General features: G+C 39.4%; 1 protein-coding gene across 1 annotated transcript in view; it reads left to right on the plus strand.

Moving 5' to 3' along the window:
* The first annotated feature begins 6,080 nt into the window (after positions 1 to 6,080).
* LOC132276627 (uncharacterized) overlaps positions 6,081 to 16,958 on the plus strand; it is a 33,545-nt gene continuing 22,667 nt past the window's right edge. The window contains exon 1 of the mRNA XM_059778145.1: positions 6,081 to 7,463. Within this exon, the coding sequence (XP_059634128.1) occupies positions 6,258 to 7,463 (1,206 nt within the window). The 5' untranslated portion in view covers positions 6,081 to 6,257. The remainder of the gene's footprint in view (positions 7,464 to 16,958) is intronic.

Here is a 16,958-nt window from a genome sequence, read left to right on the forward strand (position 1 = left end):
TTGATTGTTCAACATGATTTAGAATGATTCCTTAGACTTATTTAGAACATAGATGTTAGGTGGCATGATCACTTTAGTTGTTTCTGTATTCTAGATTGCAAGTTGATACCTTTAAGAACCTTTATCTTGTTGCTTTGTATAACGTGCTTCCATATTGTTTGAATTACATAGATGATGTGATTTATGCTAGAAATGACCTAAGATAGCTTAGGATGATCCCTGAGTCTAATCTTTGACATAGACGTTAGGCCATGGTGACATGATCCCTTTTTGAAATGATTCATGTTGTCTAAAAATCTTAAAGAAATTGAGTCATGCATGCTCGTCCCCTACGAATAAACTTGTTAGACTTGTTTATTCACTCCGAAGTTACTGGGTGTTTTACAGGTAAAGAAGCTTTGTTGTGGGATACATAACACTCTTAGACATGCTAGAAGTCTTGAAATATTTTTGATGAATTAAATATGCACATGGTAGCATATCATGTTTACTTTTGTTTATTTTGACAAAACTTGTACTTATTGTTTAAGCCATGTAATGTGCACTTAAGTACACCTTTTGACACTCTTTTGATGTGTATGTAATGAGGCCGGAGGCCAATATCATATATTATGTATGTTATGCACTTTTACTTACAAACTTCGTTATGGAAATGTTGAAAATTCATGAGATATAATGTCATAACTTTTGCATCGGGTGTGGGAATTCCATTTTCATTCTTTCATAGGGTCTCATAAATCATGTTTGAAGTGTGGCCAAGGGCCAAATGGTAATTTGAAATCATTTATCAATTTTGGTTTTCATGTTTTCCATTTCAAGTCCATTTTTGCCTTTCGGCCGTTGGGGGGTCGGATTTTGCATCGGCGGTATTTTTAAGCCATGGACCATTGTATCGCGTCTAAATAGGTAAGTTACGTTTATGTGCATGATCGTTTTCAAGAAAAACCTCTTCCTTGGCAATTTGAGCCTCTTATGAACTCATTTTGAGGTTTTATTGTATAATCTAATCTAGAGGTATTTTAGACCTTTCACATCAGTTTATTTTCTTCTTTTAACATGGTCGATTAGAAAATGTAATTTTAGGGAGGTTTTTTTCTTCGTATTTTTCCAGAAAACATCGTCTTGGCACCGGAAATCCCTCGTGAAGTTTCAGCTTCCAATTTTCATTTTAGCAGCTTTTTAGCTCTTTTGACCAGATTTCTTGGGAGGGAATTTTGGCCATTTTGCAGTGAGTTTTTTTTGAATTCTTTGGCAAGTCACGTAGAAAACTCAATTTTGAGGGGGGTTTCTTCTTTGTGTTTTTGCAAAAAAATTCATTTAGGCCTCCAAATTCAGCTTCTGTTCTGGATTTTTCTGAAAAAAAAAAAAAAACCACACAGCAGCTTTATGAGCTGCTGCTAGCCATGTGTGCACCCAGCGCGCGCGCGGCATGCATGGGCGCGAGCATAGCCGTGCGCATGGGGCTGTCATGGCCCCTCGTCGAGCCGCCGCGACATCAATTCTTCTTTTAGGCTTTTCTCCTTCGTCCGGACTCCGATTCAAGTGAAATTTTTTTTTTTAACTTGACTATTTTTTCGCTGTCTTTCCAACGGCGTGCTCGGTTGCACCCAGTTCTTCGTGGATAATTACCAGTTTACCCTTTTTGCCTTAAGTACTCGTTTTTCTTCGTCATGTCGTTTCTCCTTCGTCCAGACTCCGAATCATGCGATTCTTAAGTCCATCTTGATTAGTTTTTCGTTGTCCTTCCAGCGGTGTGCTCGGTGGCACCTGAATCTACAGTTTTTAAAAATGACTATTTTGCCCCTGTGGATTTATTTGTCATATTTTTGATATTTTGCTTCCGCATCAGTTTTTGTTGAGTTCCACGACCTCATGGAAGGTCACTTTGACTTCTTAAAGTCTTGTTTTCTGTTTTCGCTTCCATATTCGGATCCGTTATCGGATCATCCTTTTGGTTCATCACTGACGCACTGGCCTAAAAATCAGGACTGTCACAAAAAGTTTGTAAAACTACAACTGGACGTAGCCTCCAGCATGCTGACGACCCCTCACGTACGCACAAAATAACCACGGCCCTCACCAAGACAAGCTATGACCGGACGTAGACTTAACTTTAGTGGTTGAAAAGTGACTTACTTTTCCCTTTTTTGTGGATCTGATGGTAGCTTTATGTGGGAGCTCGAATTTTAGCTATTTTGACCAGATTTTGGGGCTATAGAAAAGGGGAAGCCTTTCATTTTGAAGGATATATCTTAAAATATAGAGAGAGACAAGGGAGAGTTCTAGAGAGAGAAAACTTGGTCCTTGAAGCTTGAAGCTCATCCATGAAGTCTAGCATGGATATAATGTCTTCTTCCCCTAAGGAGGCCTCCATCTTGATTGTGAGGAACTAAACCTCCACCTAGGGAGTTGATGTAGCCATCTTCAAGTAAATATGTTTTGATTTGTTTGTATTTTTGGGAGAAATTATGTTAATGCATAGCTTTGTTATATAACTTTGATTTTGCAAGTATTATATATCTTGTAACGAATTTCAATATTAATGTTCTTTCATGATAAGACCCTTTTCTTATCTTAGAAATATTTTATTATGCTTGAACCAAAATTATCTTCATAGTGATAATGGAAATGATAAGTTATACACATGTTTACATGGCATACAAGGCAAGAACTTTGATATATCATACATAGGGAAGACAATTCGTGCTACACATTAGAGTAATTTAGATAGGTAGACGAGTTGTACCAACCGAAGATAAACTATGCTTAGTTCTTGAATTATATGTGCATTCATCCTCTTGAAGAATTTGTTGTGAGTGCAAGCCACATAATTCATTGTTATACTTAATATTGTTTTCCCTAAAGCAAATATAATTGGACATAGTTACAACGGGGGTGGTGAAGTCAATTCCCTAGTCTTTTCTCCATTTGTAAACTTAATCATTTAATTTCAAGTCTAATATTTACTATCAAGCAATTTAGTTTACATAACAATCATCATTCAATCATTCTCAAATTAAGCCGAAATTAATTTTTAAAAATTAACGGCCATAAACTTTACAATCCTCGTGGTTCGACACCCTTTACATAGCCGTATCCTACAAGGACACATACTATTGCAAGTGATTTTTAACTAAAAAGAATATCAAGTTTTAGAACACATCACAACCTTCGAGCTGAGCTTGAGTTTTAAGTGAACACATTCGAGCCAAGTTCAAACACTAAGAATGTGACTTGATTTGAGCTCGAGCATCCCACTACTCGGCTCAGCTCGTTTGCAGCCTTATACATGATCAGGTAAGCATAAAAGTATAAAGAAAAAAGGAATATAAATTTAAGATGAATTAATATGTCACATAGATGTAATAAAACCCTATACACGCTGATTCTTATTATACTTCACTAATACATTAACTAGTGCAACACTAATTGAAATATTTCTTTTATTTAAAGAGGAGCCCTAATAGAAATATTGCAGATCAAGAAACCTAAAGAATATATATACAAATAATGAAAAGAAATCAAGATGGTGTACATGAGCAATAAATTTATTTAGCCCTACATACAAAAGGGTATCATTGTAAATTGGTTAAAATGGTTTATTTATTTATTTTTCTGCTCTTCCCTTTTCAAACAAGAATGTTGATAAGTGCTGAATATTGCACATTCTAGCCCCTAAATATACGTATGTTAAAACCTAAAGTGATACTTCTATCCATTGTTAGACTGATTTATATGTATTTTGTGTTTGTAGGTACTTTTCCGAAGAAACGGTTAAAATTGGGCTTTTATGATGAAAAGATAAAGAAATTTACCGAGTTGTTGCCGGCCATCTAAAGCAAGCTTGAAGTAAAAATGATGAGAATTCTGAACCTACTTTAGTATTTTGGGCATAACTTTTCACTCGAAAACTCCAAATTGAGCAAACTCAGCGGCTCTAGAAAGAAGACTTGAAGTCCGATGTTTTTGTCTCTAAATAGCTATATCCAAATTCGTACTCTAAATGGGTCAAAATCGCTTAGGCTCGAGGTATGTTCTTGAAAGCTCGAGCCTGTACCAAAAGCTCAAGCCTTATGTACTAAAGGCTCGAGCCTTGACCCAAAAATCATGAATCGAGCACCATGAAAGGGGGATCGAGCACTATTTAAAGGAAAAACCCAAAAATATTCTAAGTGTTGAAGAAAAAGACGCTTCGAAAAAGATTTGAAGAAAATTGGCTAAGTATTGAAAAAGGGATCAAGCACTGTACAAAAAACTCGAGCACTGTACCAAAAAGCTCGAGCCTGGTACCCAAAGCTCGAGCTTTGCTGTTAAGTAAGAATTTTCAAGTTGCAGGATTTGTTCTAATTTAGTCATAATTTATCCCAAATGGGTCCAGATTACCCCAGAAGACCTAAAAGCCCATCCAACCCTTATTCTAAATTAATTCCTTCTATAAAAGGAGGCACAAGGCCATCATATTGAGGTCTTTGATATCTCTCTCTCACGACGGCTTTTGGGGTTTTGAAGAAGAAGATCCAAAAGGAGTTTTGGCAATCCATGACGATGAAGACCACAACAATACAGATGATACCTTGCGTCGTCATGAGTAGCTAATTCCTCTCTTAGGGCATCGATGTAGCCCGAATCTGAATACTATGGTTTGATTGTTTTGTACTTTGGGAGTTTAATATATTATGTATTTTGATCGCATGATTTTAGACAATTGCTTAATTCAATTGGTATTTTAATTATTAAATAGTTTTTGAATGATTAATACCTTGTCTTAGATTTAATTATTCTTAAATTATATTCAATCCATTATTATTGGACGATATCTGGTGGAGCTTTATCGGACATAAGAATGGAGATCATGCAATGGTGTTCAAACTTTTTCATGAATGAATGTTTTCATAATCTATGCCTAAGGAAGACGAGTTATACTGCAAAATTAGTTAGAAGTAGGTAGGTAAATAATTCGTGCCAACCGAAGATAGGTTATTATGAATTGAAATTCATGAAACATCTCTCTTTAAATCTGAATTAAACGAATGTTATTGAGTTTAATTCCATATGATACATAATTATTGAAATCCCAAGGTTGAACAGTTGACTATAATATGAGGTTTGTGGTGAAGTCAATCCCTAAGTATTTCTTCTCTTGATCTCAATCCTTTTTATTCCAATTATTTTCTTTTATGTTGTTGAATTGCAGCACAACACAACAAATCAAATCTCTTTCTAAATTAAAATAGTATTAATTGAAGACTTGATAAACCACCACAGTCCTTGAGGTTCGACACCCTCAACATAGCCCTATCTTCTATTGCGAGTGGTATTTTATTATTGATAAATAAAAACACACATCAAATGCTACTCCCCTCTTCCCAAAATAAATGTCCTTTTTGGAAAATCTAACTTTTTAAGAGAATCATTTTTATTATTTATGTATTGTATTAATAGTGAATGAATTACCAAATTTATCCCCAGTGGTAATATTATAAAAAATAGTACATTGACTTTTCAAATGAAACACTTATTTTGTGAGAGAAAAAAATAGAAAAGTGGACATTGGGCCTGTTTGGTGTTTTTATTTTGTTGAGTACCAGTGAATAGTGAAAAAAACATGTTTGGTAAAAACTGTTTTGTTTTCATAGAGCTAAAATGTGGCAAAAAATCGAAACACCCATTTGGTATTTTTATATGTTTGTGTATGCGATAAATAATATTTTTTAAAACTAACTATTATATTTTTTAAACTTACAACATTTTTTATCAAACGTTTTCATATTTTTGCTTTCAAAAATCTTGCAATAAATAGATGATACTAAATATATTTTTAATTACTATTACAAACACTTATTTTGTTTCAAGTAAAAGAAAATAAAAAATTGAAAAACAAAGTAAGAACCAAACACACCATAATTTGGGATGGAGTATCATTTTCTATCTTTTTATTCTGAATACTATTTTCGTCCCATTTTAAAGGATGCCTAAAAAAATTTGTGACTCACATTTGTGGCGCCATTTAAAATGCGACAGAGGAGTATATCCAAATATATGAACAACTTTATTAATTTCTTTCTTTTCTCTCCTATTTATTAATACGAAATCTAAACAAATGGATTATACTGTAGATTATAGCGGGCGCACTTGCAAGTCTTTAGCTTGCCTAGTACTCCGTAATTTCTTGAATTGAACTGACCTTTTGCTACCTGTAGGAAGGAGTAATGTTAAGTTTTGTGACCATCATCATCATAGCAGAATAACAAATAACAATGGCTTCTTCTCCTTCTTCTTCGAAAAAGGAGGATGTGGTGGTGGTGGTGGAGGATAAAGATGAAGTGGTCGATTCTTTGTTCGAAGGGATGGTCCTATTTGACCCTTCTAATCATATGCCAGATCATGATGGTCATCATCACCACCAAGAACAACCACCACCACCACCGCCACCACCACCACCTATGATTTTCTCTCCTCCTCCTCCAGCCGAGGATGATGATGATCCAGTGTCGTTCACATCTCAGCCCCTAGATGAGAGCCTATTCTCTGATCTTACCCTCATCACTCCTACTACTCCTATTGATGATACTCCACAAACCCTAGTTGGAGTTGGAGTTGGAGTTGAAGTTGATTCTTCTTCCGATCCCTCCATCAGTATAACCCTTACCACTACAAGTACGACTAGAGAAGAAGAAAAACAACAAGAAGTTTCGCTCTCACCATCATCATCATTGTTATCTCGGCAGTCCTCTTCTTCCACCTTAAGAAAGAAAAAGAGAGCTGGTTTGAGAATCGGATATGGTAGACAAGAAGTTACTTCCCCAATTCCCCATCGTCATCATCATACTTTGGATGTCAGTTCTCAATTTGTTGAAAACAAATCAACTGAAGCTGCAGACAAACAAAATGTAGAAGAAGATGATGAAGAAGAACCACCACCACCACCAACAGCAGTGGAGGAGGACTATAATTCCAAAGGCGTTACTGACTCTTCCAATACTAACCCAGATGATAATTCGATGTCAATTGCAGAGCCTTCTGTGGTTTTATCCGAGGATCTTGAGAAAGAAGATGAACCAGCGAGCACTGGCGGTTCAATTGAGTTGAAATTCGAGAAAATTAAGACCCAGATCTCTGAGAAGCTCAAGCTTGCTCGGGAACTGGTGTCTTGTGTGACTGCAGCACGGAAGGATTCCACCAGAAGGAGAAGGAAAGCTGCCGAGAATGTAATTCTGGCATCAACCAAACACAGGGAACTGGAGAAGGAACTGGAGGAAGCCTGCGAGGCTGAAGAGTTCGAGACTGCTGAAAGGGTTAGTGAGAATCTTGCAACTGCGGAGAAGGAAAAGGAACGCTTGGCGATTGCATTGCGAGATGCAGAAGCCGATTGTGATGCTGTTGATACCAAAATGCAGGAGGTCCTGGAGCTACAAATTGCAGCTGAGGAGGAGTGTGCATCTTTGCTGGAAATTTTTGCAAAAGTAAGTACAAAATCCTTTCGTCTTATGCTGAATTCTGGTTACTGAGTGGTTTTGTGGCTTTAGATTTCAATATAGCTACGCGATCATTTAATCTAGTTTTTTTGTTTGTATGAATATCATTCCAATTTCTTCAGTTTACTTGAATTTATGATAATTAGGATATTTACAGGGTTCCGTCAAGATATATTTAAAAGGATCTAATAGGATGTTATAATTCTCTTAAACTTGCTAATCTGATGGATCAGTCTTTCACTTGACTACCTGATATATTGACAATTATTTATGATGTTAATTCACTTGTGAATGAAGTTTAGAAAAGAATAGTCACCACTATAATTTAATCATCGTGCATGATGTCACATGGCCAGGGTTCTCTTCACGCAAAAATGCAAGTTGCCTGGTAAGATGGCTAGTCATTTCTTGACCAACTTAATAGTGTAGGATTTGTGCTAGAAAGGGGCATCTACCTAAAAGATCCTGGAAGGATGGGGATATTGGGACAGGAACTTAGGTCATCAATTTCATTTCTTTGCAATCCATATTTTCTGAGAGAGAGCAAATCATTTCTAATGTTTTTACTCTTTTGATAAGTTTCATTAGAAACATGCGTTCGAAGTTCGAACAGGGAACGCATCCAGCAAAACAGCTACACAATGGCCAAATAGGGGCCCCTAATTTCTCAACATGTCCAAAACATTCACTTTCTCCACCATAGATTTATAATTTCTCCCAAAATCCCGACAAAATAACGAGCTAATAATAGAAAACTTAAGCACCCCAATAGAAGTCTCCTCTCCGTCAAAGGATCTCCTATTCTGCTTTCTCCATAATCCCAGCCATACAACCTCTCCAAGCCTCGATCATGCTCCTTGCAGAACGTGGCATGACCCAATGAACCCCAAACAAGGCCAAAAGCATTGTCCAACTGTCCCGAACCACTAAACAGTGTAGGAGATGACGATTCACCGATTACTCATCCCTCTTGCACGTACAGCACCAGTTCACAATGATCTGTCTCCTCCTCCTCCAAATGACCAATATCAAAGCAATATTCAATTAAAGAATCGTCCCAAAACCATGCCATTTTCATGTGGTACCATGTGAAAAGCAAAGGATTTCTTGTACTAATAGATCCTTCCTAGCTGAACACATTCCCGAAGGGCTTTACAAATAGGGTGCATTGACTTACTGGAGGGAGGTGAAACAAAATCATTATGTAAAAGTTTTGATGTTGAAAGTTATACTGGAAATTGCATGTTACATCCAACTTTTTCTGCATTAAAGATTACCCTATTTTCTTCTTGATACAAAATTCATTCTTATTTATTTACTTTTAAATATTCTTAGCAGCAAAACAAATTCCTTCAAAATCGATGGTTTCAAATTCAAATTATACAATAAGTGGTTTGAAAAATTTGTTGCTGAGATTGGTTTTTATTTTTTTATTTTTACTTTTTTAATTTTTTTAATAAAACTGTTGACAGTTGCTTTGTGTGTGGTTGCGATTGTTTCCTATGCTCTTTTGTACTTTTAAATTGTGTGGTTATGGTTTAAGTTTTTTTTATAGAGTTGCTGTTGTTGTGACATTGAAAGCAGTAATCTAGAATGAATATAAATTTTAGCCAGTTGGTGGAACTCTTCTTTTCTTCTTTTGCTGTTCTTTGATGTTTCAAAATTCCTTGATCTATATTCTGAGCTGAAGTGAAAATGATTCTGTTCATTCTATGAAAGGAACCAGCTGGTAGTTCTACTTCAAGAGTTACAAGTAGCATAAGAATCACATATAGAAAAAAGTCGATGCCCCCTGATTTCCTCCAAATCTTATGGTGATCTGACATGATCAGATTCCTCATGTGCAGTTTTGAGTTCTAGATTTATGTAAACGATTCTTGATGGATGGACTTCCAAGTAAAAATATAATGAAGCTTTTTATGGACATTTAATAGATTCATGGGTTTCAATTTGCAAGTAGATCTCGAGCGTATAGGACCTAATTTTTTTATTGAATCAAGTCAGTTTTTTGTTTTGTAATTTTCTGGGTGTCATTGATGTTGTTGGTGATGCTTAATGTATAAATGACTTGTTTTAATTTATGGTCAGAATATGGTAATGGGCTACCATGGGGTCACAAAGAGAGAGACTGTCCTGAGACAAATAGCTTCCGACTCCCATTTTTGGATCCCGAACAGCAACTTGGTGGGAGTAGGGGCGTCAAAGCTTGCCCAATCTAGTAAAGGGAAATCCCTGCAAAAAAGTGTATAGGCATCGAGGAGAGAACATGTTTAAGCAAAATTAGCTGCCCTCAACATCAACATATGCATCCAAAGTAGTAGATGAAAACTGTGTCTCCCCCCAAGTTCGAATTCTGTCCTTTGATCCCTTGGCTGCTGGCTTTGTTGTTTGGCATCGTTTTTACGTCACCCGCCCTGCGGGGCAGTAAAGGTGCTTTAAACAAGCGTGGTGTTGTTGCCAGTACAATGGAAAGTTCATGTGTGTCAAGTGGCCCTAGGGCGAAAAATTTATATTACACAATGGTTACCGTCTACAATCCACTCAAAGGAAGGTCTTTTCATAATGGATGACCTCTCTAGTCCTCTTCCATAACCATAATTCTGTCCCAAACTATGTTGAAGGAAGAATTATTCCAGGGCTATGCTACAATCTCCAGAGAATTTACCAGCAGAAGTCTAGCTGGCATATACATTACAATCCAAGTTCCAAAATATTCTATTTTGAAATTTTATGATTTTCAATTGCTAAGACACACAAAGGATAGCTTGTAGTAGATGGAACATAAATAGAATGAGCAAGCTGCAAAGATTGATTCCTTAATTTCGGTTCCATTTTTTTTCCCTTCTTATTTAGGTTTCTTTTCCAAATTTCTTGAGTTCTCATGGTGTAGAGTGGATGCCTGCTATAAGATCCTGCCATCTACCAGTTTGGAATATATATAATCTCTTGAGTACTCATATTGTTTCACTGTTATTTGTAGAAAATATGGAATTGTGTGTTAGTTTTAAATGCATTTCCATAAGAACTTTAGTTAGTTCGTAGATTTTACTCCTTGCTTAACTATATCAATGGATCAGAGTCCCAAGCATAATTTTATGTTTGGATGTGTGGTCCTTTCATGTGGGGTGTCGTGGTATTCTCAAGGGAAAGAAGGTGAAGAGAGTGATGGTGTTTGCCTTACCACTGCATTTGTGGTCTTATGGTTTATTTGAAGCTATTGGAAACACCTGTGGGGGTTTCAGAAAGGTAGAAGCAGACGAAAGGAATGATGCGAGCAAGGTCATCATCTATGTTGATGCTGATGGCGTCGTCCTGGAGTGAATTCTTGTGAACGACAAACGACTCTGTTACAAGGTGTATTTGGTATCCAGAGCTTGTCCCAACTACTGAGGGACTTGATGGAAGGGATGAGAGTACTGTTCTTCCGGAAGATGAATGGTTGAGGTTGCAGAGAGGAGGTGGGAACATGGTTATTAAAGGCGCGCCTAGGCGCGCTCCTAGGCTCCAGGCGCCTACAGGCGCATGAAAGGCGCCTCATAATAGCCCAGGCGCAACAACCTTCATTAGGCGCGCGCCTGGGATGCGCCTCATGCTTTTATTAGGCGCGCCTGATCACTTATCCATGTGTTATTCAGCTTTTTTCATGTGCTGTTCATTTTTCCATGTGTTGTTTAGCTTTTTCTATGTGCTGTAAATTTGTCTTGTGCAATAAAAGAATAAAATAAAGAAAAGCAATATAGAAACGTGAGACAGTGGAACAAGTAAAGGAAGACCAAAAGCAGAGAAAGAAAGAAAAAGGGTGCAGTTTGTTGTAGTAGTCAACTTTGTCTTCTTGTGCAATAAAAGAATTCTGTTCAGCACACATGTGCTGGAATAAAAATAAGCTTTTGTAAATTTGTCTTCTTGTGCAATAAAAGAATAAAATAAAGAAAAGAAATGCAATGATCAAATAAAAATGGATACAAAGAAACGTGAGAGAGTGGAACAAATAAAGAAAGACCAAAAAGAGAAAGAAAGAAAGGGGAGTAGTTTGTTGCAATGAACTTTGTCTTCTTGTGCAATAAAAGAATAAAATAAATTTACTATTCCTGCTTTTTATTTTTTTTATTTTTTTTTATTTTTTATTCTATTCTGTTTTTTTCTTCTTCCCTTAAGATTGTTTGGTTTTATGACTCAAAACTGAAACTAAGTCTCTTCTATTTGCTGTTTTTCTTAATGGAGCTTTATTGTTTTAATTGTGCTATTTTGCTGGTTGCTTTATTGATTTAATTGTGATATATTTAGTATTTTTATTACTGGATGTTTATTGTTTAATTGTGTTCTTTTTGCTGAGAATTATTGTTTTAAATTTTTACTTGTGCGCCTCACATCACTCGGGCGTGCGCCTCGCCGTGCGCCTCGCGCCTAGGCTCCAAGGGAACTCTAGCGCCTCAGTGCGCCTAACGCCTTTAATAACTATGGGTGGGAAGAAATGGCAAGCACTGGAGTTGCTGGGTCCTAAACGAAGAAGAAGATGGAGTGGTTTTCACGCGCGGGCAGAGCGTGGATCCAAGGGTAAAGAAGAAGGGACACATGGTTGGCATGCAAGGGATTCCCAGGATTGCACTTATCCAGATAAGATAAGGGGTATGAATTTTAAAGAGAGGGCACGTGACAGACCAAGTAAAGGGGAGTGGGGTGGATCATGTTCATGGGCTGGGCCTAGCGGGCAGTTTCACAAGCCCATTGGGGAAGGGGATAAAAGGGTTGGGCCAAATGCAGTCGGGACACATAACGGACATGTGAAAAGTAATGGTTGAGGTAGGTTGGGCCAAAATGTTTCTGGGTCAAGAAGTTTTGGTCGAAGCAGATCAGGCCAGATTGTCCATGGGCTGAGACATAATGTTTCAGGGACAGAGAGGAGGGCTAAGGCCCATCCTTTCCACACACAAAGGAAGACTAATGTTAACTCTTTAGGGTCTGGGCAATCTGTTGGGCCGTTAAAGGCTCAATCATTTGGGCCTGGACTTCATAATGCATTTGAACCTCTTCAAGTTGGGTCTGCTTCAGGAGGTGAGGAAGTCAGTTCATCTGGAGGAGCTGAGGATATGATGCATGTGAGACCGTGATTAATGGGTATTGATTCAAGCTTTCACGATTATCTGAATCAGATCTCGAGCAACACACAAGTTAGTGGAAAAGGGCGAAGATGGTCTCGGAAGCAAAAGGAAAAGTAGGTAAAGTCCACTAGTGGAGTCCAAAAACCGGGTAAGTGCTCTGATCTCTCGCTGAATTTCTCTTCCTTCTCTACCCCTTCTTCTGCTTCTACTCCTCCTTGTGGGGTGTTGAGGAGGGATGATGGTTTGGTGGATGGGGAATTGTTTATGGGAGCTCATAGGCTGTCCCTAGTTGCTGAGGTGAGTAATGAAGGCAGAATTGAGGATGATGGTGCGGCGTCTATTTCCACAGAATTTACAGGGACGATGTCAGGCTCTGAGACGTGCTGTTTGAAGATCAAGGACTGTCCGTTGATGCTCCACCTAAGTGGGAAGGACGACGGCAGTGTTGTGCTGTGTGTTGGGCGAGGAACTCAGTTATTGATCGATGGGGGGACGGCTGAGGCGTTAAGAGCTGATTTGAAGCTACATTGGGATGGGACGAAATTGGGTACTGTTGAGTTGTGTTTTGCTGACTGCTGGGAGTTTTGAACAGGGTAGTGTTATGTGTACTTCTGATGGCTGGGATCCTGATGGAGGGGCTCTGCTCTCTTTGACTGTGGCAGATGGTTCCTCTGTACTGGACATTCCACCACCAGTTTGGGAGATTGGGGATACAGTTGGAATAGATACTCCATTGGCAATTATTAGAGACGTGCAAAGGGCTGCTAACTTGGAAGATAGTAAGGATGATTGGTTTATGGAAAGTATAGGAGGGACAAGTAGTTTGTTGGGATTATCATGTGCTGAGGAGGAGGAGAGAACTCATGATATGTTTCAAGTGATTGAGGATGAGTGGGCGATGGTGAATTCTATGAAGAATCCTGGGTGGAAGGGGGGGAGAGAGTTGAAAAGTTTGTTTTCTAGTGTTAACTATGAAGGGAGGAGTGGGGGAAGGAGAAAAAGAGGGGGGGGGGGGGGGGGGGGGGGGGGAGGGATATTGTGTCTACGAAGCTCAAGATTGTGTCTTGGAATGTTCGGGGATTGAATGACCCGAACAAAAGAAGGGTGGTGAAGGTTCTTCTACGTAAATGGGGGGTGCATGTGGTCTGTTTGTAGGAATCTAAATTGGATTCGGCTTTTGATCATGTTATTAAAAGTCTGTGTGGGGGGGTAGGTTTGTGGATTGGGAGGTGGTTGATGCCGAGGGGACTGCCGGAGGTATTGTGGTGCTTTGGGATAAAAGATGGGTATCGAAAGCTGACGTGTGGAAATGGAGATACTCTATTTCTGTGCCGTTGGAGGAAGATGGTTCACAATGGGCGTTTTCTGGTGTGTATGGGCAAGGAGGGGATGTAGAAAGAAGCGGTTTGTGGGAGGAGCTGGGGTTTGCTAGATTAAGGTGGGCAGTCCCGTGTACTTTCGACGCTCTTTTCAGGATTGGGAGGTGGACAAGGTATGTGTCTTTCTGGATTTGCTGTATCGACAGGAGGCAGTTGGCAGAGGTTGTGATGACATGACATGGATTCCCTCTTTCCATGGTCGCTTCGAAGTACGATCATTATTTTTATGTCTTTGTGATTTTGATATTGTTGATTTTCCGTGGAAGACTATATGGCGCTCTATGGCTCCAACTAGGGTTGCATTCTTTGTTTGGACCGCTGTATGGGGTAAGATCTCGACGATTGATAATTTAAGGAAAAGGGGTAATTATCTTGTTAACTGGTGTTGCCTTTGCAAACAAGATGGTGAGTCAGTTGCTCATATTCTCATGCATTATCCTATGGCGAGGGATTGTTGGAATCTTATCTTTTGTTTGTTTGGTATGCGTTGGGTTATGCCTTGTTATCCTAAGGATTTGATTCGTATTTGGAGAGGATGCCCTGTGTGTAGTGCTGTTCGCGATTATTGGAGAGTTGTACCACATTGTGTCTGGTGGTGCATTTGGAAGGAGAGGAATAGTAGAATGTTTGATGGGAAAGAATCGTCCACGGCGATTCTGAAACTTCATATCATACGCTCTCTTTTCAGTTATGTGAAGAGGAAGTCCTGTTCCTCTTCCGAAGATTTAATTATATTTTGGCTTCTTTGGGGCTTTAAACCCCGGTTTCACTTTTGTATAAGGGATGCGTTTCCCTTTTGAACGCCCTTTTAATTCAATTATTACTTACCAAAAAAAAAAAAAAAAGGTGGGCAATCCCGTGGTGCATTGGGGGAGATTTTAATGATGTCCGTACGCCTAGTGAGAGATCCACATGAGGTATTTGGTCGCAGGCCATGATTGATTTTTCAGACTTTATTGGCACCCACCACCTTATTGATCTTCCGATGGAAGGAAGCCACTTCACGTGGTTTAGTGGAAGGGATTCACCTACATTGTCACTGTTGGACAGATTCTTGGTGTCGGGGGATTTGGAGGAGAAGTTCCCTGATATGTCTCAGGTGGCTTTGGCCCGGGCTATTTCGGACCATATTTCGATTCTTCTTGATTGTGGAGGGGTGAGGAGAGGGAGATCGCCTTTTTGGTTTGAAAATATGTGGCTCCGTGATGTTGATTTCAAAGATAGGGTTCGGATTTGGTGGACGGGCTATGAGGTTAGGGGCAGTCCAAGTTTCTCGTTGGCATCCAAATTAAGGTTGTTGAAGAGCGATATTAAGACTTGGAACAAAGAAGTGTTTGGTAACCTTGTATGGAGAAAGAACAGAATCCTCCAGGAAATCTCAGTTCTAGATAGGAAGAAGGGTGAGGAAGGGCTTAGTAGCAGGGATGTGAGCAGAAGTGAGGAGTGTAAGGTTAAGTTTGGAGAGATTGTGGAGATGGAGGAAATCTCTTGGAGACAGAAGTCTAGATCCCTTTGGCTTAAGGAAGGTGATCGAAACATGAAGTTTTTTCATCGTATGGCTAACTGCAGATGATGACATCCGAAATGGGTTTGTGTCTTTTTTCAAGCAGCTCTTTGCAGAGAATGCTTCATGGAGGCCTTTGCTTGATGGGCTTGAGTTTGCGGTTATCTCGGATGGTGATAGAGACTGGCTTGAGATGCCGTTTGGGGAGGAGGGGGTGTTGGTAGCTTTGAGGAGCTGTGATGGGGATAAAGCCCCTGGACCGGATGATTTTTCTTTAGCTTTCTTTCAGCATAATTGGGAGGTGGTGAAGGTTGAGGTGATGGGGGCTATTGGTTACTTTTTCTTGCATGGATCATTTGAGAAGAGTCTCAATGCTTCCTTTATTACTTTGGTCCCAAAAAGAGTGGAGCTATTGAGGCTCAGGACTTCAGACCCATTAGTCTTGTTGGGGCTGTGTATAAAATTATTGCGAAAGTGCTAGCCTTACGACTGAGGAGAGTGCTTGATGGGGTAATCTCGGATTCTCAAAATGCTTTTGTTGGAGGGCGTCAAATTTTGGATTCAGTGTTGATCGCGAGTAAATGTATTGAGGCCAGGGTGAGGAGTGGAATTCCAGGGGTGGTGTGCAAATTGGATATTGAAAAGGTTTATGACTATGTTTGCTGGGATATTTTGATGTATATGATGAGAAGAATGGGCTTTGGTCAAAAGTGGAGGGAGTGGATTTTTTTTCAGTATTTCAACAGCACGATTCTCTGTTTAGTGAATGGTTCTTGAGGATTGAGGCAGGGGACCTTGTTAGTCAGGTAGTCTGGGAATCAGGAGATTGGTGCCTTTTAATAATGCTCTGCTTGGGGAAGTGGTTGTGGAGATTTGGATTAGAGAGGCAAAGATTATGGAGAAGGGTTATCTCCTGCAAATTTGGGGAGGAGAGGGGCGGGTGGTTTTCTTTAGTAGTGAGGAGCCCAGGAGGGGTAGGTGTTTGGAAATTAATCAGGAATGGGTGGGATTAATTTTTTAAACGCCTCAGATTTAAGATCCGGGATGGCAGATACATTCTCTTTTGGGAGGATGTTTGGTGTGGAGACCGTTCGCTAGCCTCCTCTTTCCTAAGGCTCTTCAGGATTGCTTCGGATAGACAAGCCCTGGTTGTCGACTGTTAACGACTTGATAGCGAGAGGTTGACTTGGGATGTGTGCTTCGTGAGACATTTTTGTAGCTGTTGTACTAGAAAGAGGTGGAGGATGCCTTGGGTTTTTTTTGGAGCTGTTGTACTAGGAGGAGGTGGAGGGTAGAGGGACTGACTCTTGGGATTGGGCGCTTTCTTCTCAGGGGAGGTTTCAGGTGCGCTCTTTATATAGGACTCTTTCAGATGCTTCGAGGGCTTCCTTTCCATGGAAGGCAATTTGGCGCACTAAGGCTTCTCTTAAGGTGGCCTTATTTGCTTGGACAACAATTCTGGGGAAGATTTTGACATTGCATAACTTGAGGAGGAGACAAG

This window comes from Cornus florida, unplaced genomic scaffold, assembly GCF_030987335.1.
Source record: "Cornus florida cultivar Cherokee Brave unplaced genomic scaffold, ASM3098733v1 CherokeeBrave_3.0.0_Hap2_Chr10, whole genome shotgun sequence".
Taxonomy (NCBI): domain Eukaryota; kingdom Viridiplantae; phylum Streptophyta; class Magnoliopsida; order Cornales; family Cornaceae; genus Cornus; species Cornus florida.